Source organism: Candoia aspera, chromosome 1, assembly GCF_035149785.1.
Source record: "Candoia aspera isolate rCanAsp1 chromosome 1, rCanAsp1.hap2, whole genome shotgun sequence".
In the NCBI taxonomy this organism is placed as follows: Eukaryota; Metazoa; Chordata; class Lepidosauria; order Squamata; family Boidae; genus Candoia; species Candoia aspera.
In genome coordinates, this window is record NC_086153.1 from 596,044 (window position 1) to 621,622 (window position 25,579).

Consider the following 25,579-nt stretch of genomic DNA (forward strand, 5'->3'; position numbering starts at 1 on the left):
GAGCAGGGAGGTCCAGCTTGGCTGGGCCAATCTCCCCCCCTCAGCCCAGCCCTCCTGATGATCTTGTGAACTGGTACCAAATCATATGCATGTCATGGTCTCTGTACTTGCACACAAACACGCCCCTCTGTGCAATATCCAACACTGTGTTTCTCAACCTTGGTCACTTCAAGCTGTGTGGACTTCAACTCCCAGAATTCCCCAGCCAGCATCCTGGGAGTTGAAGTCCACACAGCTTGAAGTGGCTAAGGTTGAGAAACACTGATCTAACGAATTGCTTCTTTTCAAAAGACAGAGGAAGCCAGGCAATACAGAAGTCCTCATTTTATTACACGTGCAGAGATTCCATGGCACAGTGGATGCCTCTCAGACCACAGAGCCGGAGCAGCTGAGGAGCAAGCATCGCAGCTGGGCACCCGGGGGGGGCAAAGCATTTCTTCATCTTGGAAGCATGCCTGCCTCCAAATCTGGCACAGGGAACCTTGTTCTGCCAGGTTCACCAGCCCAGGGTAGATGGAGGAAATCTGTGGGGTTTTGGCTGCTTTAAAAAGGCCAGTTCCTTGGCTGTGCAATCGGTTGCACTTTATTTTGCCTCAAAATAAGTCCCATAGCCACAATTTGGAACAGATTAAGAGGTCAAGGAGGCTGCTGAAAACAAGGCCAGGGAGTTGGTGGCTGAAGGAACTGGGTGCTTTGGCCTGGCAGAGAGGACTGAGAGGGGCCCGATGCCATTCAAACCCCAGAAGGACTGGTGTGGACCGGGGTTTAGTTCCTACTGCCCCAGAGTGGGACTGAGGGACAGACAGGTGACAAAAGGAAGGTGGAGCTATAACAGGGAGGCTGGTTTATTTAGTGAAGAAACACACCACCTCGCATCCAGAAGAGTCCACACAACACCTTCAGAGAGCTTTGCGGGTTCTGTCCATGGCAGCTTTGTTCTGTGTGCCCCAACTGTGGCCAGAGGGAGAATACTGCCCAGTCAACTCACCTCAGAGTCCAAACGAGCCCATCTCTCAGCAACTGTTAAAGATGGAAATGGGGGTGGGAGGAACGTTCCCTGTAAAACCTAGAACTAGTTTCAGCCCTTGAGGAGTTGGGGGCTTGTGGGAGGAAAACTGTCCAGAGGGGCTGGAGGGAGCTGGCTTCCTGAGACTACCAGTGGAGGCCAGAAGGGGGCGTCTTCTCATCCTTATTGCTTTCCAGGGAGAAGGGCGGGATCCGGACGTCAAAATGGGAGCCGTCAGGCCGCTCAAAGCGAAATGTGCCCCTGCCAAAGAAGGAGGGGTCAAGGTGAGGCCTCAGTGAGACGGACAAACGATGCACTTGGCCGCTAAGGAAATGCTGCGATACGTTACCAGGAACCAGTCGGAGAAGGCTACTGCTAGTCCTCCTCATCTCACCTGCTGAGTTCCTGAAAGGGCCCCTTCCGTGCAGCACTGGACCTAGTCCGACGCGCCATTCCCATACCAGGTGAGGGCGGGCGGGCGCTGCAGCCACCCCCCCACTGCCAGCTGGTGCCGAGATGCAGAGCTCCCGGAAGGCCGTCCTGCAGCAGCATGTTCTGCACACTGAGACTCCCCCCGTCCCTCCGGGAGTCCCAGCAGCTGGAAGGGAAGAACCACTTCTCCCCCCCCACCTTCTCTGCTCAGGCGCAGGTCGCAGAGCACCGTGCGTGCCCAGCTGAGCGCCCCAAGGGTGAGACAAGCTTCCTCCCTTCCCTGCCAAGTGGCGGGGAAGGCTCCCAGCGCTGCTTCCCCCAAGGCTCACCACATGTGCCCGCTAGACGCCTGCAAGGAGACATGGCTGCTGTACTGGAAGGCCGGCTGCTCTTTGGACAGGACAGGCTCCTGGGGAGAGAGAGAGCCGTCACGGCCGGGAACGGCCCTCCTCCGGCCCCGCAGCAGTTGCCGAAAGGTTGGGTGAGCTCTCCGGAGGTGGTGCGCTCATGTCTGCTGCCCGAGTGGTTTTCATCGCAACTTCGAGCCTTTAGACTGACTTCTCATGTTATTTTATTTTCTATCCCGCCTTTATTATTTTTATAAATAACTCAAGTCGGCAAACATACCTCATATTCCTTCCTCCTCCTATTTATGACGCCTCTCTGTTTAATCTTGCAAGCCCCATGTGCGTCTAGTCAATTGTAGATCCCATCTTGACTTATTATCCCCTGCTACCACAGAATGCAGGAATTAAAGTGGGGGGGGTTGTCCCTAAAAAAATTCTGCTTGTGGATGAAACAGTATTTTTCCCCCACCCCACATCAACACTATGCCCAGGGAGTAGGGGGAATCGTCTCTTGTCTTCCAGGGGCTGATAGAAGAAAAGCAGAAGGCAGGCCTTCTCCACCATGGCCCCAACTTGAAGGAATGCCCTGGAGATGTGCTTGGCCCCCTCCCTCCTGGCTTTTAGGAAGTTTCCCCAAACCACCTCTTTTCAGCAGAAGCGCAGTTCCAAGGCCTAGAGTGGAAGGCGGGTGGCCCTCTTTCTATTTAGCTGACTGACTGACTGACTGAGCTGATACCATCCAAAGTCACAAGACGCGGGAAGTACAAACAGTTCATTAAGAAGTAAACCCGTTTCTTCCTTTTGATTTGTGATTTTGATGATTAGAAAAAAGAGATTATAGAAAAAAGAGTCACGTCGTAACCACAGAGGAAGAGGTAAATTTATACTCAGAACTGCTGTAAGGAAGATCAGAGTTCTGTTTTCTTTTTTCTGCACGTTTGGCTTTGCCGTCTTCCTTCTCTCTCTCATCTTTATTCTATGTTAGTTTCTGTTAGTTTTTACCTTTTTGAAATACTTAATGCAAGTTTATTTTTAAGCAGCAGCAGGAGCCCCGTTCCTCCCCACGGCAAAAGCCCCGCCAGCACAAGCGTCCCAGTGGCCCAGCTGCCGCGAGCCGCTCCACCCGCCATACTCACTCGCCCCACGACTCCCCGGCCGCGGACGGTCTCCAGGGTGCCCGACAAGCTGAAGATCCTCCAGTGCCGTTCCCGGAGCTGCACCACTTCACTGTCCAGGTTTTCCAGCCGGATGCAGTAGCGCCACTGGGCAGGGGAGAGAGAGTGCGGGCCCCCAATCAGAGGGGCCAGGGGCCCCCCTTACCCTTCCGAGGACAGAGCACGGCCTCTCAGGCCCCAATCCGCAAAGGCGCCCGTAGGAAAAACACTCACCCAGTAGACATGAGAATTCTGCGCTTCCTGTCAAGAGAAGAGAGAGGCCGGTTTCCCAGGGCTAAATGGCAGCCCTGCCCCCCCCCCGTGCTACGCAGTCCCCCCATCAAACCCAAAGGGGACAGGGCTCGCACCAGGCCAAGCAGGACAGGCCAGAACCATCTACAGCAGGCTAGTCTTGTGTGTGTGCGTGTGTCTGTGTGCGTGTCTGTCTGTGACTCTGGGCAGCTTCCGCACCTCTGAGTCAGTCCTGACCCCTGGCCACTGCAAGACTCTTCAGAAGTGGTTTGCCCGTGGCAGTCTTTTCCTGGGGTGGAGAGCGTGTGAGTGGCCTGGAGTCACCCAGCTCCTTTTCAAAAAGGGGTCAGACACAAGAGGTGGAAAACCGGCCTTCCCTGCTCCAGAGCTTTGCCAGGCATCTGACCTGCCTCCCTGGCCTCAAGCGCACTCAGTTCTGATGCTCTCTGACCCTGGGGTTGGGTCCGGAAAAAGCCAGCCTGGTTCATTTGCAGGTGCCTGTAGCTGGGAGCCTTTTTTCAAACCGGCAATGGCCGAGTTGGATGGGTGGTGCCTGGGGAAGCTGCTGGCCCAGCCTGGGACCCACAGATGAAACCCCACCCGAGGCCCAGAACAGGAACAGCCAAGTCGTGTCCTGGCCAGAGAGCTCTTCCCTTGCATCTCAAGGCACGCACAGGCAAGCCCTGCTGGCAACAAGGTTCAAATTTGATCCAAGCTCTCACAAGAAGTTGACACCACAGAACAGTTCAAGCCTTGAGGCTGGCAAACCATTTTCCCGGAGTTCATGGGCAAAAAAAGGCTTTAACCTTTAGACCTGTTTATTGATAATCAGTTTCTCAACACAGCTGATGTTCTGCAAAAACAGGTTTGTTTACCTAAGACTGCTCAGTATGTGCAATAAAAACATCTCCTGACTGTACAGTTAAGCCGTGAATTAGCTGCACTAAAGTTCCTAAACTAGTCAAATTGTTAGAAAGAGTTTGAAATCCCTAAATCTAAAGTTGATTTTTATTTAGTACTACTGCAAAGAAATAAAGATGAATGCGAACAAAAAACAAGTTATAAAAAACAAAACACACAAATCAAAGATCTGGAACTAATGTAACAGTAGAAATACAAGGACGATGATTGCTGAAAAGTCGTATTAAGATACAGTAATCTGGAATACCGAATTGGGATACCCTGTTCTAACAAATGGTTCAGGGAAGTAAAAAATGTTAAATTAGTGTTGTATGACATTCAGGTTAACTTAATTCCAGAAAAGTTTCTTTTTTATATATGCTGGACAGCACAGAGGATTTATAGCAAGAATTGGATTGCAACATGTATATGGTAGAAATGCAGTATGGTAGAAAGGACTTTTGTTTGGCACTGTTATGGTTTAATATTCTTACATTCATAAACAAATGCTTGGAAAAAGTGTGAACTATTTTGGATTTATCGTGCACAGGCAGCAGCTGAGAAAATGCTTTTGTTTGAGTGGAAAGACTCTAGCGCAGTGTTTCTCAACCTCAGCAACTTTTAAGGCGTGGACTCCCAGAATTCCACAGTCAGCATGGTGGCTAGGGAATTCTGGGAGTTGAAATCCACACATCTTAAAAGTTGTTGAGGTTGAGAAACCCTACTCTAGTGGACCTAAATTTTTGGATGGGAGCCACATGCATTGGCCTGGACTGACTTTGGGGCAATGCTGTGGGATTTTACGGTTGGTTGAATTGGTTGTGTTAAGACTTGAACACCACTGAATATTTAATTGTTTCTGTGTTATTAACACCACTGAATATTTAATTGTTTGTGTTATTAACTTATTTTCTTTTTCTTCTTCACATTCCAGCATTTTTTTTGTTAACTGCATTCCGCTTCTTTGTATTATCATTTATCGCTGCCCTTGGTTACTTTTTCCTCCTCCTTCAAACGCAGAGAGACGCCAGGAAGCCAGGTGAGGCCTCTGGGGACCCGGGCACAGAGACAAGCACCTACCCGCATGCCCATGTAGAAGGGGATGACAGTGACCCGGATGTTTTCGGTGGTCTCCCGGTGCACATCAGAGAGCTCCAGCCATGGGTGGTTTTTCTCCTGCCAAGCACACAGCGTATCCCTGGCCACAAAGGGAGGAGCTAAACAAAAGCGCGAAGGGGAAGCTGTCAGGAGAGAGAACGTTTGCCCACAGAAACACCCAACTGCAGTAAGTCAAATCAACTTCAGGAGAAAATGGGGGGGGGCACACCGGTGCTTGCTTCTTGCTGAGTGAAGGGGGAGCAGTTCCAACAACATCACCACCACAGTGCGCAGGACCCACAAACAGCTTTCAGCAGGTCGGGGGAAGTGCTGGGCCGTTGATTTGGCCAGCCACATGCTAAACAAAAACACTTCAGCGTGGACCTCTGAACTGGGCATTGCGGGGAGGCTCAAAGGTCCCTTTCAATCTGAAAAGTCTAAGAGTCATGCAGCACACAGGGGCCCCCGGCTCCAGGAGGCAGAACAGGCTATGCTCAGAAAGGTAAACTGTACAACACCCCCGCTGACACATCTGGATCCCACGGGGCTGAGCAGCTCTCCTCCAGCCGGGCGTTTCTTCCCAATACATCTCTTGCCTTCTCCTAGAAAGCAGGTCCTTTTCTCCAGATGACTCAACTCCTACTGTAATGTGCTTGACATGGGGCTGCCCTTGAACACCACCTGGAAACCACAACTGCTGCATGCAGTTGTGCAGCAGACGGCATGTTAACCAGAACAGACCAGTATTGTTGCGTCACACCAGGACTGTAAGAGCTGCGGGGCTTGCTGGCTTGTTTCCAGGGGCAATTCAAGGTAGCGGTGGCATGGCTTGGCCGCTACCTACTCCAAGCGGATCTGCCCACCCAACGTGCCTGCAGAGAGGGCCTGCTCAGCATCCTCGCAGGGTGCGCTGAGATAGAAGAGCCGCACCGCCCCTCTTAACCTTTGGGAAACGTTTCAGTACGTGAATTTTTCAAGGTGTGTTTGGGGACTAAGGCAAGAACGGGCAGTTGTACCTGCGTAGGTGATGAGCATTTGTTGCTTAACAGTGTGTGAGGCTAGGGTTTTATGACTACAAATACCAGTTGCGTTTGGTTTGATGTGCTGATAATTTTATCGTTGCAATATCTCTGTTCCATGCTGTTGTGTGGAAGCCCCCCAGAAGCAGCAGAAAAACACATGTCCTGCAATACGTCCAATCTTCCCTCACCAGGAAAGCGCGTCTTGACGGGCAGCTGCACCTTGCCCCTGCCTTTCCCCTTGGAGGCATTCTGCTCTTTGCACCGTTCACTGCCTGCCTCCTAGCTGGAGGTCCGCCAGCCAGGGAAGACCCCAGGCCCAGCCCCTCATCCGGAGGCCAAGAAGACTCCTCCTCCCACAGGCTGCAACCCACCTAAGGATGGGTCCACCTCTTGCTCCCGAGAGCCCAGCCAACTGCCTTCCTGCCACGGCCTGCAGCAGCAGCCGCTGCCCCAGGGGGAAACCACACTCCCCCAGCGGCATGCTGGGCGGCAGGCCACCCCCCCCCCCCCCGTGTGGCTCAGTTTGGGCACAGCACCTCGGGCAGCTTCTGCCTCAGCTGCTTCTCTTCAAGGCGGGCAGGGCGCCACGCCTCCCAGGAGACGCCTCTCACAACTCGCCTGGCTCCAGATGCGGCTGGGCCCAAGCCAGCTTAGCCTAATGCCCCAGGCAGCCCTATCTACCTGCCCTCCCCGTTTGCCCCTCTGATGTTCTTCAGTGGAACCAGACCCCGAATCAGTACACAGAGCCTCAAGCTACAGCTGGCCCAGAGCTCTTCCCGCTGGGGCAGGGAACAAGGAGGTCTGCGGGGCTGGTGCACCCCCGGAATCGTCTTGCCCCCTCCCGCTCCCGAAACCCCCTCCGGAGGCTGGCCCTGCTCCGGGAATTGCAAGGCGGAATTACCTTTTGCTTGATCATACACGAGAAACCGTTCAAATAGCTCGTGCTGGATGGGCACCTGGTCTGTGGACGAATATGGGAGAATGTCCTCATGGCTTACGTAGTCGAGTCCTAGAAAGACACCCAGAGGGAAGCGTTTGTCTCAGTCGCAAAACGGACTGAGTTCCCAGAAGAAAAGTTGCTGTGAGACTTCTAAGGCTGCTAAGCAGGAAAGGCCAGTGGTGGAGAACTGGGGCAGGTGAGTATGCATTAACCTCGGCTCCGGGGCATAATCCTGCCCGTGTCAGAGACAGCCGGAGATTCCTAGCCCTGAGATGTGTACTATACCACAACTGATGGCATACGCTGAAAAACTGTGAAGGTGCCAGTAAAAATCCATGAGGCCGTCGCATGAAATGCATTCCTTCTCCCCATTTCTTTGTACAAAGGTTTCTTCTGGGGAGAAGCAATGCATTTCATGCGACGGCCTCGTGGATTCCTTTCAGGAATCTGGTTACCGAGTATTTTCCAGATTTTCCAGTTCCACTTACTAATTGTTTTGGACGATGTCTGCCTGCCCACCTGTGAAATCAGCTCTGTGTTCTTCCCCCCGCCCCCACTATTGAGCCAGCTGCTTCCAGTGTTCTCCATCTCTGCAACTAGCAACCAGGGAACCTGACCAAAGCACCCAGTGGATCGGCACTCCCAGCCCACCGGGTGATTTGTCAGCATCTGCGCTCACCAGGGAAGACAGGAACAGCAGCCACAGCAGACCGCGCATCCCCTCACCCCTCCTTCCAGCTTAGAGCAGCAGGGCAGCCCTCTGCTCCAAGAAGGCAGCAAGTGTTTACAGAGCACCTGGGGCGGAGCCAGCATTCTCTGGCCTCTCCTAGCCGGCCAAGGGGGACATTCAAGGTCACAGAAATGTAGAGACAAAAGGGGATACCAAGTCCTGCTCAGGGCAGACATCCAATTTTAAGCCTTCCAGCTTGGTGGCTGTCCAGCCTCTGCTTGAACACAGCCAGTAAAGGGGAGTCCACCCCCTCTCTGGTCGGCATGTGCCTGTCCAACTGCTTTTACTCCTAGGAAGGGTTTCCTAACTTTCAATCGGCAACCGCCTTACTGTAGGTTGATGGCATTATTTCACATTCTGCACTCTGGAACAGGTCTTCCTCTGAGTCCCACCCTTTCAAGGAGACAAGGGCATCACCATCTCCCTCTCAGCCACCTTTTCTTAAGGCTGAGCATTCCCGATTCCTTGCCCTCTTTGGCTTACCAGGGATTGCATAAAGGGCTCTGCTGTCATCGTGGTTGGCCAAGAACGTCACGGCTTCTGTTTGGGATCTCTGAGACTGAGGGAAAAACAGGAAGGGCAGGACGTGAAGCTGCAATCCAATGCATGCAGACACAGGGGGACTGAGATCTGAATAAACCTGCACGAGACTGACGGGAAAGGGGTGGGATAGTCTGGCCAGATTCCAACCTCATGGTCACGTTGTTCTTTCAAGAGCTGTGCCTCCTGCATCCACCCATTGCCAGGACTCCAGAGTTCAGGGCTAGGCAGTCTCCCCATACCCAGTGCCCCCGATACAGGGGTGAGAACTCCCATGGTATTAGCAGCGGTGGCCCATCACATCGGGAGGCAATGTTGGGTAGGCTGCCAGGGAAAGGGCCTCTGCATGGGGGGTACCCGCTTGCAGAATGCTCTCGACCTGGGAAAGTTCACGATCTGTCCGTCTCCACTGCTGCCTTTTGGGATCAAAGTTCTCAAAAGTCTGTTGTTATTTTAGAATTCTTGCTTTTCTCTAATTCCAATACCTCAAAGGCTTTATCTACTCCTATCTGCTAAATGAGCTTATTTGTTTCCATTTCCTTTCCAAAGACTCCCTGCTGCCAAAAGCTTGCCTGCCTAGTGCCCAGAAGGCCACCTTCTCTGTGATCCAGAGGCATGAAATGCCCTCCAAAATGTGTATTTAACTCGCCCATCCCAGTGTTTGGGAAAAGGATGGAAACCCATCTTTGCCCCCAAGCGTGTGTTGGTTGAAGTAACTTTGACCTCAGTAACACTGATTGCAGTTTTGCACTGTTTTGTTTCTGTGATTTGTAGTTTGCCTGTTTGATTACTAGAATCCCCCCTGAATACTGCACAGACAGTAAGGTAGAACCTAAATTTTAAAATAAATACATTTAAGCTTTCTGAGAATAGCAAGAGATAAGGCAAGAGATGTCTTTGATGGGGGAACCTAGGTACGTGGGGGTGGGATGGTGGCTCCCCAGGCAGAGGCTGCAAAATTGCCACTCTCTGCAGCTCAGAGCTGTCAGACTAGCTAGCTGGGAGGGGCCGTCCTCAATAACAGCTATGTACTCCCACCTTCATCCATACCACCGTGGAGGGAGGGAGGAAACCTGAAGCACTTACTATGTGTGGGCAGTCGCGAGCATCGATCAAGACCTGATAGTACGTGTGGGTCTTGCCTTTCACCTCTTTGGACCCGTGTCCAGCTGCAGTCTCACACCTGGAACAAGATGGGCTGTGCTGAAAAAGCTGCTTCGCTAGCAGACGGACAGTAACTGCATTTCACTGGCAACAAGCCAACCACCCCTTGCGTAGAGCCGGGCATCGTGGGCACAGAACTGCCCCATGCCTTAAGGAGGCACACGCGTTTTCCACTTTACATTTAGGAAAACCCACCTATTAGTATTTTACAGTCTGAAGGAAACCGAACAGATCCCAACACAGCACTGCCTGTCCAAACAACAGTTGCTCCTCCCGTCCCCTGCAAGAAACCCGCATTGCTTCTGCCCTCTGTCAAAACTTAGCCAGCAAGTCCCTGTAGGAACAGATGCTGACTCTACTTTACAAAAATAATAAAAACAAATTGTGTCACACAAAATAAGAGGTCACATATCCGCAACTTATTCAGATTTCAAAATCAGTTATTTTCATCTCTGCAGCCTTCCTCCATCATTCTCTTGGAAATCTTTGCAGCCCATCACAATAAGGTACATGGGGGCTTCTAAATATTCCCCCTGCGACCTCCATGACTGGTGGCTCCTGAGCAACTGCAAATTCTTACTTTTCAGGTACAGGGGAAGCAATGTCTCGGTCGTACAACCTGGCCTGCCAAGGAAAGAGGACAATCCCCCGGTATCCAAATATACTGTGGAGAAACAACTGCAAGAGAAGGTGGAAGAAAGGGGTCAAGACAAGCCAGGGCAAGGGGTGCCCTGGGGTCCTGAGAGGCCGAATGCAACATGTCTCTATTGAATAGGGAAGAAAAACATCTCTACTGATCTAATGTTAGGAAAGGAGAAATCCAGCTTCAACGGAGCTCACTGTTACCTATCTCCAAGGCTGGGAGGCACTGAAAGATCAAGGACTCCGTTCCTGTCAGCTGAAATTTTACACAATGCAGAAGGTCAGAATTTCAGCTTGTGACAGGACACACATAATTCAGGGCAGCCTAGAGATGTTAATACCCTTCAACTCTTTCACTTTCCCGACAATCCTCCCAAATCTATTCTAATTGCTTTAGGCAGTCAAAGCTTCAAAAGCCCATAATGTTATTTTCAGCTGCAACTTCTTCACTTTCTAGTTGCCGGGAGGCAATTTCTACTCACCGCAGACCACCAAGCAAGGAATTGTTTACAAAACATGTTATGCGGACTGTGAGAAGGTGACTCCTCTTTACAGTGTCAACCAGGAAATCAACAGATGCATTAAGAAAAGTACTGCAGAAGCTTCTGCTTGGACCCAGCTCAGAAAACCCAGAGACCAATACCCTGAAATATCAGAGTCAACCTAATGCTTGTTTGGTGGTATCAGATTGAAACTGTTCCATCTACACATCCACAAAACTCACTCACCTGCCCTGTCTCATATTTGCCATGCTGCTTCGGCACTTCAAAGACACCCACTGTCTCCAACACTTTGCCCTCAGGGCGATTCCTAGGGGGTGGGAGTAAAGTGACATTAGGCTCTCCTGGCATAACTCCAAAGGATGATCGGGCAATAACAGAATCCAAACTGGCCTTCGAGACTCAAGTTCATCATTCAGACCCCAGCAGTCAAGCTCAGTCTGGCAACTGGAATACCAAGGGGTCATTGTGAAAACAGCAGTTTGTTAAAGTTTAACCACAAAGCTAATTGCAGTCACAATGACCACTAGCTTAGAATACATTCACAGAGCAGCAGTTGCCAAACCCTTACATAAATAACTACAATATCATCAATAGCTGTTGAAGATCATGATATAAACAGGGAATCGGCAACCTGGCACTGGCAAGCAATATGGCAAGCAATAAGGTGTGCTTGCCCACCACCTCAACATTAACATTCTTTTAGAAAACTTTATATGGCCATATCTTGGGAAGCTGCCAAATACTATTCCTTCTACGAATCCTTGTGAGATTTGATAATCTTCCAAAATTTGGAACACTTAGATATTTATTACAACAGTTAAATGAAGCCTCCACATTGAAGAGCATCATACCTCTGGACACCCAGGGCTGGAGATGAATGGAAGAAATATGAGGGAATACACTTTTTTTTTGGGTGCCTTCAAGTCAGTGTTGACTCCTGGCGGCTGCCTGGACAAGTCCTTGCACTTTTCTTGGCAAGGTTTTTCAGAAGGGGTTTGCCATTGCCTCCTTCCTGGGGCTGAGAGAGAGAGACTGGCCCAAGGTCACCCAGCTGGCTCTGTGCCCAACTCATAGCGTCCCGGTTTCTAGCCTGGTGCCTTAACCTCGACACCAGGCTGTGTATATACCCATTCTCTTACAGCTCCTTGCCGGGGTCTGCACTGAGCAGTGCCCAAAGACGCCCCTCCTTTGTCCCCCTCGCTGCCACCCCTCCACTCCACCCCCCGCAGCCAGCCGAGAGGGAGCCAGACGATTTTGCCCCAAAATTAAGGCTCCGGAGTTGGACCACCCCCCTCCCTCCGTGCCAGGTGGCGGCGTCCACCAAAGCCAGGCCGCCCTCAGAGTCCCCGCCACGGGGAGGGCGGCAGGGGCGGTTCGGGAGTGCCACCGCGAGAGGTGCGGGCCCTCGGCGGGCACAGCGAGCAGCTCCCGCAGCCTATTCCCGGGTCCCGCGGCAGAACGGCGGAAAGAGGCGCGCCTGCTGGACCCGGGCAGCGGCAGCTGAGAGGGCCCTCCGTCCTGGGACGCCGAGGAGCGACCATGGCCTGCCGCTCTGGAGGCGTCCGGGGCCGCGCGCACGCCCCCGATAGAGCCCGGGACGGGCAGAGGCGCGCAGCCCGGCCTGCCAGGCGAGGGGGCGCCTCGGGCGTGGGCTGGATGACCTCCAGGACCCGCCCAGCGCCCGCGCGGGCGACCCTCCGGGAAGGCCCCCGCGCTCCGCACGGCGGAACGAGCCATGGGGGCTGAGCGGGCGCGGAAGCCGAGCGGCTGCCCCCCCGGCCCCGCACCCACCGTGAGGAGAGGCAGCGCCGCGGGGGCAGCTCCGGCCTTGCTCCCAGCGCCGCCCAGGCCGGGCCCCGCAGCCCCCAGCGCAGGCAGGAGGAGGCCCGGGCCCGGCCCAGCGCCGCCCAGCACCGGCTCCGCGCCGCCGCCGCCATTCCGCGGCCCGAGCGAGGAAGCGTCTCCGAGGGCCCGCCGCGGCCGCCCACAATGCCCCGCGCGGCCCTTCCGCGGAGCGTCTTTGGCCCCGCGCGCACGCCGTCGGATGGCGCCGCCGAAGGTTAGAGCGCGTCTCGGCGTCGGATAGGCAGCTTCCGGGTACGCGTCTCAGGACGCCCTTGCAACGCCGCCGAGTGGGCCGCTTGCGTCTTCGGCGCTGATTCTTCGTGGGATTCATCCGCACAGCTGCCCGGAGTCTAATAGGCACGGGCTGGAAAGGGCAGTTCTCCCCCCGGGAAGGGAGGCTATGCGGGCCAAGGGGACCCGGAAGCGCGCTCCGGCGGATGAGGTGTCCTCTCTTCTACTGCTCTGCGCTCCCGTCTCCCGGCAACGCTCCCTCCTCGGCCGGGCGGCCCCGCGGGCCACGTGACCAGGCCGCCAAGATGGCGTCGTCGCTCCGGGCCGGGGAGGCGCTGCGCCGGTTCCTGTCGAGCTTCGCGCCGGGCCGCGTCCCCGAAGCGCTGAGGACGGAGCTGGCGGCGGCCCTAGCCGAGGGCGACCGCGGCCTGCCTTTCGCGCTCGTCCGGAAGCTCCACCGAGCCCTGCGGGAGGAGGGCGCCCCGGCGCCCGGTGAGTCTCGGCGCCGGCTCCCCTCCCTCCGCCTGGGCCCTTCAGCTCCCACCGCCCCCGGCCGGGCGGGGAGGCCGGGCCGGGCCCTCCCTCGTCGACCCCGCGGTCCGTGCCTGGTTCCCTCCTGCCGACGGGAAGGAAGAGGGAGGAGGCCGCGGCGAGCCGGGAGGGGGATGGGCGTGGAGTAGGCTGGAGGTGGGGCGGGAGAGCCGCCGCCAGGCAGCGGCCCGGTAAGAGAGATCCCAGTCCGGGGCAGAGCCGTAATTCGGGGAAGTGTCTCAGCCCGGACCCTCCTGGTGCTCTCTCTCTCCCTTTTTTTTAATAAGAATTTTATTAAGTTTCAAGCAACGATAAAAGCTACAGAAGAACAAAAAACTAGAAAGAAAAAAAATGAAAAGAGTGTAGAAACACAAGAGAAAATTTTCAAAATTACAAAAAGAGGTGACTTCCGACTTTTCAGAGCAAGAATATACAACAATTTTCCATAATCAATCCCTCACTATATTAAACCAAAATCACATTATTTCTATAAATCATTCCATTGGCACATTATAAAAATCACTAAATACAGTTGCTCCCTCTTATATTAAAAGATGTTTGCAATGGCAAATCAGCTATAGTCTGCCAAGAAAAGTCACGAAAGTGGCATCCCTCCAAAGGGTCAGACATGATTCGGTGCTTGCACAGGGGACCTTTTATATATATATATGAAATATATATATATATATATCTCCTAATCAACTTCTCTCCCCAAAGATAACATTTATTTAATTAGTTCCTTCCTGCTACTATTCTATATATTCCTGTCTGACCCTCCTGGTTCTCTTGAGGATAAAGGCAGGGAGGAGGAGGCCCCTTCAGAGTTGCATGGCTCTCTTACTGTCGCCCTATAATGAAAGCAGTTTTAGGATTCGTGACTTTGGTTTCCAAGTCTGGCCTACCTAGAGTGCTGGCATCCGTCTTACAAGTGTGAAGGTGCAGGGATAAAGGCCCTGCCCTTATCCCAAAGAACTAGGGAGGGTCAATGCCAAAAGGCTCTGAGCGGCTAACAGTTAGAAACATCGCCCAGGAAAGAGCCCTTCCAAAATACTAACCCTAATCTCAAAGATGGGAGAGCCAGTTGGGATACTGGCTAAAGCACCAGGAGAAACCGGGGGACCCTGAGTTCTCGTCCTGCCTTGGGCACAGAGCCAGCTGGGTGACCTTGGGCCAGTCGTTCTCTCTCGGCCTAGGAAGGTGGCAAGGGCAAACTACTTCTGAACAACCTTGCCAAGAAAAGTGCAGGGACTTGTCTAGGCAGTCGCCAGGAGTCTAACTCAAAGGCGTTCAAAAAAAAAGAAACCCTCAAAGATACTGATTTTAAATTGCAGCTCTGTAAGAAATTGATACTTACAAATTTTTAAGTAATCTTCTGAGAAAGTAGCCTATGGTTCATATTCCCTGCAATTTAATATCAATATCTATGAGACTGTACACCTATACAATTTCAAGATTGTATGTGTACAAGATTCTGTAACATGTTGTATAGTTCATCCCGTTAGTGTGCCACTATCTATTTGCTCTTCAGGATGTGCCTGTTTCCAGGACTCACCCAAACTGCCTGGCAGAAGGCCAGCCCTGGGCCTTCTCTGTAATGGTCCCAAGGTCATAAGTGGCTCCTCAGGTGTCAAAAATGTTCTGTTTTCCAGGTGGCCTGTGCTTTATTTTGCCACGCTTGATTGCTGAGAGGTTCAGCACTGTTGCATTTTAAAAAAATAATGGTGGCATTGGGATTAATTTAAGGAAAGCTTCTCTGATACTTTGAAAAAGCAAGCTATAACTAACAGTCCTGCAGACATAGAGTTGAGAAAGGCCTGGCTTTTCACCATCGGGCTGTCCCAGGGAGGCATGAAATTTTGGGGGTGACTCTTTCTAAGGTCAAAGGCGCATTCTTAATTGCTACACTTGCAGGTTCCCATCCAATCACAGTTTTCATTGCGTTCCACGTAATGCCAGGTCCAGGGTCTGCTTGATTATTATGTTGGAAGTATGCCACCCGGCTTGGCGTGAGAATGCCGATGGTGTGTCAGCATATTCCACTGCCTGCCCTGCAGTTGTTAAGGGCCAGAATTCTTAACAGAAGCGTTTGCTTTAATTCTGTTGTCTCGCTCCAAGGTTCTCAGGTATATCTTCATGAACTGTTGGAAGGCAGTGAAATCTTTCTCCCTGAAGTGACAAAGCCACCCAGGGTACGTATCAGGCGTTATTAATTTTTTCCTAATTTCCAAGGTGACAGAAAAATAATCAGTTTCTGAGTTTCCGCTGGCTGACAGCTCTAAGTCCAACAGTTCCTGCTGATGTCTCAGCTGAACCTTTTCCTTGCGGCGTTCCCCCGGTTCTCATCCTGCCCTCTGGAGCAACAGAGGACGAGCCCGCCCCCTCTTCTGGGTGACGACCCCTCCGATATTTGAGCGCTGCCATCGTATCTCTCTTCCGCCTTCCCTTCTGCAGGCTGGACTTACCCAGATCCTTTCACTGGTCCCCAGAGGGCTTGGTTTCCAGGCCCCGCACCATCTGGGTAGCGTTCCTCCTCCTCGGAACTTGCTCCCGTTTTTTGCTGCCCTTTTTGAACCGGGGGACGCAGAACGGGACCCAGGACTCCAAGTGGGGCCTGACCAGGGCAGCATAGAGTGGAACAGTTTTCGCTAAACGTGTCTCTGTTCCCGTAATTGGTTTGGGTGTGTCTTTCTGTTTCAGAACCCAGAATTAGTAGCCAGGCTGGAGGAGATCAAAGCTAAGCTGGCAAATGAAGAATACAAGCAGATGACAAGGAACATCAACTGCCAGGTCAGGGAGACTCCCCGCGTTAAAGCCACGCCCGTCATTGGCCCAGCCCACTAGGGTTTTCTCCCTAAGCTCTCTGCAGACCCTGAGGCCATCTGTGTTGGCCTCTGAGAAACTCAGGACAGCCCCTTTGACGAGGGCAGCAGCGCAAAGAAGATGTATTTGAAATGCAGCCTGATGTAGGAGAGAAGAATGCCCACAGGGGCCATAGTCCAGTCACCTGCGAGGGCTGGGGAAAAATGGCCCCAGAGAGGGTCTTCCATTCAGCACAAACAGTGTTGGCACCGGCCATCTGAGGACTGATACTGCATGAGGGGACCTCAGTTGCTGCAGCAGGGCTGCAGCCCAGTGGCAGAGCCTCTGCTTTGCATGCAGGAAGGCCCACTCAGTCCCTGGAATTTCCCTGTGCTGGTGCTCCAGGGAGGGACTTCTGGTCTGCACTGACCAGGACAGGGATAGCGTGCCTCTGAACATCTGGACCAGCAGATCCCATAGCTCGGCCAGTGATCCCATACGGTGCAGGCCAGGGCATCCGGGGAGCAGTTGCTCCTTGCAGGGGCCCTTGGATGGATCGGCGGCCCCCTTCAGGATAGGGCAGAGCACTGGGCTCTTGGCTAGCTGAAGAGGGGGCAGCGGGCTGGGAAGTGACCCTGCCATTCTCCTTCCTTCAGGAACTGAGCCGCTGTGGCCCTCTAGCAGACCTGGGAAGGCAAGGTGAGTCCCTGTTCGGAGGAGCAGGCGGTTGAGCAGGCAGGTCTGTTGCTTCTCAGTGAGGGTGCACTTGTGCCTCCCCGGGTGCAAATAGCATCCTTTGGTGAACTGAAACTAGCACGTCTAGGAGCCCTTTAGCAACTTTTGGCGGCGGTGATCGAGGAGACCCCTTGATGAATACTCAGTGCAGTGCATTTCAAGATCAAGACTGGAAGCGTGAATGGGAAGGAAAGGAGGACCAAAGAGTGCAGACCGTGTGGCATGCAGTCTAATCCGGGGCTGGAGCATCTGTGGCTGCCCCGGCACTGCTGAAACTGCAGGTCCCAGCATCCTTTGCGTGGGGCTGGGTGGGGCAGGGCTGCTGGGAGCCATTGTTCAGCATCCTCTGGAGGGCAGCTGTGGGTGCCTTGCTCCTTGGGCTTCCCTCTGAAACAGGATAAGGCCCTTTCAGTTCCCAGCTCAGTCACGGGCACGGCTGCCAGGAGTTCGTCCATCGCAGGCAGGTGTGGCCGCAGAGGGGCCCGCTGCTGTTCTCTGGGCTCCCTCACTCCATTTTTCACCTCTCTCTCCTTTCCCAGTCAGGTCATCCAAAGCTTTGATCATCACCGTGGTCAATTTCCTTGTCACTGTGGGGGCCACGTTTGTCTGTGCCTTTCTGGGCAGCCAGTACGTCTTCTCCGAAATGGCGGCGGTGAGTAACAGCTGTGGCCGGGGCTCTTTGATCCCCTTTGGGACGAAGGCAGCTCATTACAGCCTGAGTTGGGTGTGCCCACAGCGGTGCAGGAAGGCTGAGCACGAAGCTCTTGCAGTCCCTGCGAGCGCACGCCACTTCCCCCCTACAGGACTGTGGTTGCTTAACCGAACCGTGGTTTACTCCACTAACCCAGTGGACATTGCAGGACCCCTGCTGCTGCCCCACAAGCTACCAGGCCAGCTGTGGGTTTGGCACGACCCTGAGCTAAAATGCGGGTGGCTTGTTTACAGCTCCTTGTGCAGTGGCCCGTGTACCTTTTGCCACCAGCACCGGGGCACGTCCCAGCCAGTGCGCAAGAGACAGAACTGATCCCCTCCCCCCTTCCTTCCAGCGTGTGCTCTCAGCAGTGATCGCAGCCTCCGTGGTGGGCCTGGCAGAGCTCTACGTGATGGTGCGGACTCTGGAAGGAGAGCTGGGGCAGCTGTAGGCTGGGAGCTGGCCTCCACGGGCCTTTCGGGCCGTCCCTTTGGCTCCTCCTCCAAGGCTCGGGGAGGTGGGATCAGGACCCGCGACTGTCCACAGGTCCCTGGGAGGCCGCTCGAGAAGAGGGAGCACCCCTGCAGCTTCCTTTGGAGAGGGGAGCAACTCTGCCTTCGCCAGTCCTGCTCCTTCTGACCACATCCTCCGTCTGCACCACGGCGCCTCCTCCCCAGGGAGGCCGACACCTGTGTGGGGCTTCTCCCTTCTGTGCTGGAGTCGGGTTTCCTGTGTTGGCAGTGGATCTTTGGGGTGTGCAATAAAAGGCAGCTCACAAAAATGCCATGTCAGCCTCTGCATGAAAACTGCTGCTGCTTGAGGGGAAGGGACTGGGGTCGCTCCCACGCCCTTCTTTGCGATGCTTAGCAACATGCAGGGAGGGGAAATAATGGACGGAAGGTTATGGGGGTGGGTTTTGTTGCCCGTCAAATAGATTTCCTGTTAGCCCTCCGGTTACAGCAAGGGGCAGCCCCTAACCACCCCTGGCTGACTCCAAAAAGCTAAGCAGGGCCAGAGGCAGTGGCGGGGGGGGGGTCTTTAGGTTGCGGCCTGCAGCAAGGACCCACCCCCCCGGGGCTGTGCCGTGCCAACATGGGATGGATTGGGGGGAAGGTGTGGGCTGGCCATGCCGGTGCTCCCCACGCTGTCCTCCCCGGCATCAGGGCTCCCGGAAGTTGGCTACCAGCGCCGCGCTGTAGACGGGCTCTGAGGTGGGCCCCAGAGAGGTGCGCGGTCCGGGAAGGGTCGCCCAGCAGCCCGAAAGGCTGGTCCAGGAGGTGGCCTCGTCCTGCTTCTCGACGGAGCCTCTGGGATGGCCCCGCCACAGCCTGCCAGCTGCAGGGCAGCGGCGGGAGCGCGGTGGGCTTGCGAATGGAGCTTCCCGGGCTGGGCTGCCGGTCGCGGAGGGCCGTGGGGCGACGACGGAGGGCAGTGCTGTTTTTGGTCCTCCAGGCAAGGTGGTTCTGGAACCAGACCTGGGAGGGGGTAGAGGAAGGGTGCGGTGAGGCAGGAGTGACCAGGCGCCCAGCGGGGCGCCACTTCACGTGTCCTCCGCAGCTGCTCACCTGGGCCAGGCGCTCGTGGGTGCCGAGGTCTGGGTAGGGCAAGGCAGTGAAGATGCGCTCTAGCTCGCTTAGTTGCCCGCGGCTGGAGGTGGTCTGCTTCCTCTTCCTGGGCCCCGCGCGACCGGCAGCGCTGAGAACAGGTGGGGTGGCCCACCCCGTTTACGTACCTGCTTCGGGCTCAGTCGGCGGTCGCTGTGCAGCCCTTGAGCCGGGACGAAAAGGGCGGTGCAGTGAGCAAGATGTGCGCCTTCTCTGCCCTCTCCGCTGGGCCCATCCGGCTGCTGGTTGCAGTGCTGCCCCGCACTGCCGGCTGCGCTTCACCCTTTTATCCCTCCGCATCGACCCCACCCTGGCCCCCCGTCCAGCTCCTTGACCTGCCCCTCAAGCTGGGTCATTCTGCAAAAACGGCCCCCACCCCTGGCGGCTTTGCCCTCGAGACCGGGGGTGTGCTTTCCCTATCCCGGCCATTTTTGGACAACTCCCCCTGGGCAGTCTTCGAAGTTACTCACAACCCCTTGCAGCTCAGGAGAGGTAGGGACTGTTTGGGGGGGATTACTCCCAAAGATGATCTTTGGGAGTAGGGTGCTATGGGTGCTGCTGGCCTGGAGACCCACCTGGTCAGGGGGCATGCTGTCAGTGCCATTCATTGTCGCCTAGCCCCCCCCCGGCTCCCCACCCAAGATGGGTCCTGTTCCTGGGGTTCCAGTGAGGTTGGCAGGGAGGGCTCTAGGACCCACTCCTTCCCCCTTGTCCAAGGAGGCAGACACAGACTTGAACAGGGTGGTTGGGCACTAGACTTTATTTGGCAAGTCAGCAGACTTTATTTGGCAAGTGAGCAGGTCCAGCGGGGTCTGTGGCTGAGCTCAGGCCAGATCCTCCGATGGGCAACCCAGCCAGTATTTGGCGATGGGGCGTGGATACTTGGGGCGCACCCGGTCCACCTGCTGTGTGTGCAGGTTGAACCGGTAGTACTGGTCTGTAAGAGAAAGGCAAGTGGTGGTCAGCTCCAAGAGCCACGGCGCAGCAGCACCCCTTCCCCAACACCCCTCTCCTCCCCCCATCTGTTTGTGAGTTTCTTTTCTGCTTCAGGTTGTGCGAATGCAGGTTCAGCGTTATGTGGGAATGCGGAAAATGCAGTAACCTCTATACAGTAAAGATGTTGAGGGACTGCGGCCTTTGCCCTCCCAAACCTGGGAGCGTGGACACACGCATCCTTAAGTCCAGCCACCACACTGGTTGCACATGCCAGTAGGAGTAATGGGACTTGTAGTCCACTGCTTCTGCCATGTGGCAGCTTCGGGAAAAATGGAGATCCTCCCAACTTATGGCAATGAGTTCCATAAGTGGATTAAAGGAGACTTTCAGAGGGTGGGGACTCCTGCTCTTTGTGCCGGTGGGAGGGGGCGGAGGGATCCACGACTCACCGTCCACGAAGAAATAGGCGCTCTGGAAAGGCTGGCAGGGCGAGCTGCCCAGCAGCAGCCAGTCCCGGTCCGAGGACTCTGAGCTGCCCCCGCCCAGCACATCCCAGATCGGCGACTTCCAGCGGCCCCAGCGCTGTCGGCGCTGGTACTTCTTGCGGTACCGGCGGGAGGTCTTCCGCCGGGTGAGCGTCCTGGAGGGGGTCTGGGCCAGGTAGATCCTGCCTAGCATGGCGGCGTCCAGCCAGCCTGGCAGGCCTTGCCAGTCGCGGCCGATGAAGTGCGGTCCGCTGGCCTCACCTGGCAACGGGGAGAGGGGCTAGTGAGGAGCGCTGTTGGCGGGGAGGAATTGCGGCCGGCCCAGCCCGGCCAGCCGCTCCGCTCACCTGTCCTGGGGCCCCTGAAGAGCAGCCGGAATAACTCCTCCCAGCTGTCGTGCTGCAGCACCGTGTAGTGGTCGAAGACCAGCGAGGGGGACGTCTGCTCACACTCCTCGCGGCTCGGCTGGTGAGTGAAGTCGTAGGACCAGTACCGGCTCCCTGCGAACAGCACACGCCCACGGCGACGCTCAGCAGGGCCGGCGGAGCTCAGCTCGGGAGACCGGCCGAGCGCCGTCCAGGGGCGACACGCCCGTTCCCGGAGCCCCCGGCCCACCCTTTCGGAGGCAGGCGGGTGGGGGGGCGTGCGTGCCGGCCCTTCGCTGGCCCAGGAGCATCGGCCCCTTCCACCCGCCAGCGACGGGCACCTTTGAAGAAGTAGACGCGCTCGCTGGTGAAGTAGTTCTCGGCGGGCAGGGCGAGGGCGGCGTCGAGGTCGTCCGGAATGCCCTCGAAGCCCTCGGAGATATTGCGGGGAAAGCCGTCCTCCAGGACGCCCTCGTCGAAGCGCCAGTAGCGGCTCCCCTGCAGGAGGGAGGGAAGGAAGGAGGGCGGTGGGGTGGGCTGAGCGTGCCGGACCGAGGCCCCCACCCCGAACCGAGAGCCCGCGCGCGCCGCCGCCTTCCCAGCCCGAGGCAGCCGCTCTGGCCCGGAGCGGGAGGGGAGCGCCCAGCCCAGCCTCGGAGCTGCGGCTTTCCCGCCCCGCGCACGCCATCGGGAAGGGGGAGCGGGCGCCGCCGAGCAGGCGGCCTCAGCCTGGGGGTCCCACCGCCCGCCTCTCCCCCACCGGCCGGGCCAGCCTTCAGGCCCGCCGCCGCTGCTGCGGGCGGGGTCTCCCCCCTACCTGGAAGAGGTAGGTCTTGCCCTGGCAGTTCATGCGGGTGAAGGCGGCGTCGATGGGGCCGTCGATGCCCCACACGTCCCAGATCAGTTTGGGGTACCCCGGCCTCACAGTCTTCTCGTCCAGCTCGTACAGGTGCTTCCCTGCGCCGAGACGGGCCGTGGGTGAGGCGCTCGGAGACCCCCGGAGCCGTCCTCTCCCGAGGGGCCGTGCCGGGTGGCGGGCGGGGCCTTTCATGTCCCGAGCCAGGCTGGCCGTCGCGTAAAGAGCCGCGGCAACCCTCCCCTCCCCGCCGCGGAAAGCGTCGGTCTCCCGCCCCCCGGAACCCTTCTGAGCCGGGCGGAACGAAAGCGGAAGGTTCGCCGGCCAGCCGGCTTCTCCCCGGGGCGACGGCCCCACCCTGGAGCTTTCCAGAGCCGGCCCGGGCCTTTCCGGACCTCCGCGAAGCAGCTCCCGGCGCTGATCACGAGACGAAAGTGCGGAGCAGCAGCGGGCAAATCTTAGCGTTAGCCGAGGGGGGTTGCAAGAGGCCCTGGCCCTTTGGCTTGCGGGCCGGGCCAAATGCCTTCGGGCAGCCCCTCTCCACCGGGGGGGGGACAATGCCGAGTGTGCAGCCCTCCCCCAGGGGTAGCCCCCCTCTCTTCCAAGAGGCGCTGCTCCTCCAGGGACCCAGAAGGAGGGTCGCCTTCGTATGGTGGGACTGGCCTGCCCCTGACCCCCCCTGCCCACTCCCCTCCAGCTGGGCTACCTCGGAAAGCAAAGATGGAGCCGTTCTTCAGGCTGGTGAAGGCATCAAAGGGCTTCCCGCTGCACAGGGTCTCCTCCTCCTCCTCCTCCTCCTCCTCCTGCCCTCTTGGCTGGGTTGGAGTAGAAGCCTCTGCTGGGCCCCAGGTGACTCCCTCCATGCCGGCCACAGACCACACCTCGCCTGCTTCTGTCCAGGCCTGCTCCTCAGCAAAGCTCACCGTGGGCACCGGGGTGGAGCTGGTGGGCACCAAGATGGTGCCATTGGCCAGGTAGTCGTAATCCAGGTAGTCATCCTCTGGCTGGACAAAGACATCCCCACGCGTCACTGTAAGGGGGGCACACCAGAAGCAAGAGGTTGGCAGCTGGACAGACACAGGTGACTGTCTCAGCACCCTCACGGCAGTCTAATTTGAACCCAATGGCCAGGCCTGGCTCCTCAGGGCTGTCTGAAACTGTGTGGCAGGGCAGGGCAGACAGGCCCGCAACTAGGGTCTGGATCACCCGGGGCAAACATGGATTCCACGCCCATTTTGGCGCCCCCCCAGTATGGCGCCCAGGGCACATGCCCCGCTTGCCCCCGTAGTTGCAGCCCTGAGGGCAGAGTGCCCTTTCTCATCACTGAAGGACCCTCCAGGAGACCAAAAGCAAGCAAGCACTGCCTGTAATTTATTTTTATTTTATTTATTTTCAATCTCACCTTTATTACTTTTATAAATAACTCAAGGTGGTGAACACACCTCGTACTCCTTCCTCCTCCTGTTTTCCCCACAGCAACACCTGTGAGGTGAGTTGGGCTGAGAGGGAGGGACTTTTAACGGCATGTTGATTCGTATTGTTTCCCCTTTGCTGCTGCCTGGTGTACAGAGCATCTCTCTGGCAAGGCTGCAACTAGGGTCTGGGTCACCCCAGTTGCGGCCCTGGGCCTTCCTTCATTCCTGGCTTCTCTGCGGCGAGGAGGGGGCAAGCTTGACTCCTGCGGCTGCAGGGGAAAGGCCACTCCCGCCCCCCTTCCCTGCTGCGCCCCAGCCTGGACTGCATCAGGGTCTCCTCTGGCGCCCGGCGCCCCTTGGCTCCCTTTCCCTAAGCAGCCCACCCCACCAGGAGGCCATTTGCTCTGCCCCAGCCCTGTCTAAATTTAGCCCGCTGGGCTTGAAGCCTCGCTGCTGGAGCAAGGCCGGTAAGCTGAGGCAGGGCGAGGCGAGGCTCCAGGTAGGCCTGCAACTAGGGTCTGTGTCACCCGGTGCAAACATGGATTCCACGCCCATTTTGGCACCCCCCCAGCACTCATTTTGGTGTCCCCCCCAGCACGGCGCCCAGAGCACATGCCCCGCTTGCCCCCCCCAATTGCAGCCCTGCTCTCTGGAGCCCCTTAGACAGCTGGGCACCGCCTCCTCCCATGTGCTTAGGCGGTAATCTGGGCCGGACAGGCTGGGGACGGGGTGCAAACGGCAGTGGATGCTTTTCCTGGAGGAAAAAGACATTGGGGTCTTGGGCTGCTGCCGCTGGCTGAGGAGAGGAGAGGGATCTAATCCAAGAGTTCCCAATCAAGGCTAGGCAAGGAACCGGCAGAGCAGGAAGAATGGCGCCCAGCCGCAGCTGCCTCAGGCCTGCCGCTGGTCCGAAATGGAGCATTGCGTGCTGGGAGTGGGGCAGCTGGGCTGGGACCATGCCCCAAGGGTGGCGTGGAGAAGCAGGCACTTCCCCTCCTCCCCCCAGCAAGAAGAAAGGGGGGCCAGTTGCCTGGACCTGGACCAAGAGCAAGGAAGTGGGCGCTGGCACTGGCACTGGCACTGGCACTGCTCAGTTGGCAAGCAAGGAGAGGCCCCGAACCCCCCCCCCCCATCTTCCTGATGTGGAATCCGGCCCTTCCCCGCCTTCTCTGCCAGGGAGCCTGGCTCCAGCCGCAGGGGCGTGTCCTACCCCCTACCTTTGGGCTTGCAGGTGCTGACGTAGTCACTGCAGCAGCTCTGGTAGTACCCACAGAGATCATCACACTGGCACTTCTTCTGACTGTTGAAGCCCTCGTCGCAGCGGCCCACACAGGACTCTGGCAGAAGAACAGAGACGGGGGTGGGCAGCAGCGGGGAGGACCAGTTGGGCCTTCAGTCAGCTCAGCTGTTTGACCCGGAATGCCTCGGGTCCTTGGTGGGGAGGCTCCCCAAATCCCAGGAGCCCTCCGGACCCGCCTCCTGTTTCTGGGGACGGTCAAATCGGCCAGGACGCCCGCCAGCAGGAGACCCTCGGTGGCGGCAGGTCAGGGCTCCGCTGAAGCTCTCTCAGTGTTAATCTGAGTCCTGGGGACGGCGGCTCAGCCTTGGCCGCAGTGGGGCTGCCCCTAAGACCCTCTGCTGGGGGACTCGTGGGCTTCCTGGTGCGGTTGGTGGGCCACCAAGAGAACAGGCTGCGGGACAAGATGGGCCAGGGGTCTGGTTCAGCAAGACACTGCTGATGTTCTGATCCAGCCGCATGAGTAGGGGTCCCTCCTGGACCCCCATGAGCCAGACGTGAAGGCAGATTTCCTCACTGTGCCCTGACTCCCTCTGCGTTGGTCCAAACGGGGCCGCCTCTGAGCACGGAAGAGCTGTTCGACCATTTTAGGGCAGATGGTGTCCTCCGAGGATTCATCACATCCTTGAGAAACCAAGCTCTCCAGGCTAAGGGCCATCCCATCCCCCAGCAAAATGCCCATTGAAAGAGCGGGGAGGGCTGTGCTGATCCGGGGTGTCGGGGCAGCTTCTGCTCTCTGGGGGTGGGGGACGTGGGTAGGAGGCAGGGGGTTTCTGTGCACCTGGCTGCTCCTTCTTGCCCTCCTGAACTCCAGGGAGGCTCCCAGTGCCCAGACAGGGCAAGGGGGAGGGACGGAGAATGGGGGTGTCCTGGTACTCACCTTCAGCTTCAAAAGACCCACAGAGGCAGCCCAGTAGCAGTGCCAGGTGCAGGAGCTTCATGGTGGCTGGACGCAGGCCCTCTGCTTCTGGCTGGGCTGCAGAGCCTCCCCCGGTGCTAAAGGCTTGTTTGCTCAGCCCGGCCCCTCCTCTTTTCAAGGGAGCAAACACGGCTGGTGAG

At 56.7% G+C, this 25,579-nt stretch overlaps 4 protein-coding genes across 6 annotated transcripts in view; 1 reads left to right on the plus strand and 3 right to left on the minus strand.

The window, feature by feature from the left end:
• The window catches only part of VTN (vitronectin), a 116,367-nt gene extending 90,842 nt beyond the window's left edge, over positions 1-25,525 (minus strand). Inside the window, exons 1-8 of one of the 2 annotated variants that reach the window (XM_063295218.1) lie at positions 25,401-25,525; positions 24,441-24,560; positions 22,515-22,838; positions 21,770-21,909; positions 21,294-21,450; positions 20,935-21,087; positions 20,552-20,848; positions 19,947-20,103 (exon numbers count right to left, since the gene is read on the minus strand). In XM_063295218.1, coding sequence (XP_063151288.1) covers positions 19,991-20,103; positions 20,552-20,848; positions 20,935-21,087; positions 21,294-21,450; positions 21,770-21,909; positions 22,515-22,838; positions 24,441-24,560; positions 25,401-25,461 — 1,365 coding nt within the window. In that variant the 5' untranslated portion in view covers positions 25,462-25,525 and the 3' untranslated portion in view covers positions 19,947-19,990. Of the gene's footprint in view, positions 1-19,903; positions 20,104-20,551; positions 20,849-20,934; positions 21,088-21,293; positions 21,451-21,769; positions 21,910-22,514; positions 22,839-24,440; positions 24,561-25,400 lie in introns of those variants that run through there. The other variant, XM_063295210.1, reaches the window with a different exon arrangement.
• POLDIP2 (DNA polymerase delta interacting protein 2) lies at positions 830-12,682 on the minus strand. Of its 2 annotated transcripts, XM_063295262.1 has the most exons (11): positions 12,522-12,682; positions 10,956-11,037; positions 10,166-10,263; positions 9,508-9,604; positions 8,365-8,440; positions 7,113-7,220; positions 5,172-5,308; positions 3,174-3,200; positions 2,922-3,047; positions 1,768-1,847; positions 830-1,267 (listed from the first exon to the last, which is right to left on the minus strand). In XM_063295262.1, the coding sequence occupies exons 1-11, from the start codon at positions 12,665-12,667 to the stop codon at positions 1,153-1,155; spliced, it is 1,092 nt and encodes a 363-aa protein (XP_063151332.1). In that variant the 5' UTR covers positions 12,668-12,682; the 3' UTR covers positions 830-1,152. The 2 variants fall into 2 exon arrangements, with proteins under 2 accessions (XP_063151332.1, XP_063151337.1); XM_063295267.1 differs by lacking the exon at positions 3,174-3,200.
• On the plus strand, positions 13,097-18,227 carry TMEM199 (transmembrane protein 199). The gene is made up of 6 exons (XM_063295345.1): positions 13,097-13,298; positions 15,453-15,526; positions 16,035-16,124; positions 16,793-16,835; positions 17,411-17,523; positions 17,918-18,227. Exons 1-6 carry the CDS (start codon positions 13,112-13,114, stop codon positions 18,011-18,013), a joined length of 603 nt encoding a protein of 200 aa, XP_063151415.1. The 5' UTR covers positions 13,097-13,111; the 3' UTR covers positions 18,014-18,227.
• SEBOX (SEBOX homeobox) lies at positions 18,564-19,774 on the minus strand. Its single transcript, XM_063291079.1, has 2 exons — positions 19,742-19,774; positions 18,564-19,286 (listed from the first exon to the last, which is right to left on the minus strand). The coding sequence occupies exons 1-2, from the start codon at positions 19,772-19,774 to the stop codon at positions 18,564-18,566; spliced, it is 756 nt and encodes a 251-aa protein (XP_063147149.1).
• Positions 25,526-25,579: the final 54 nt, after the last annotated feature.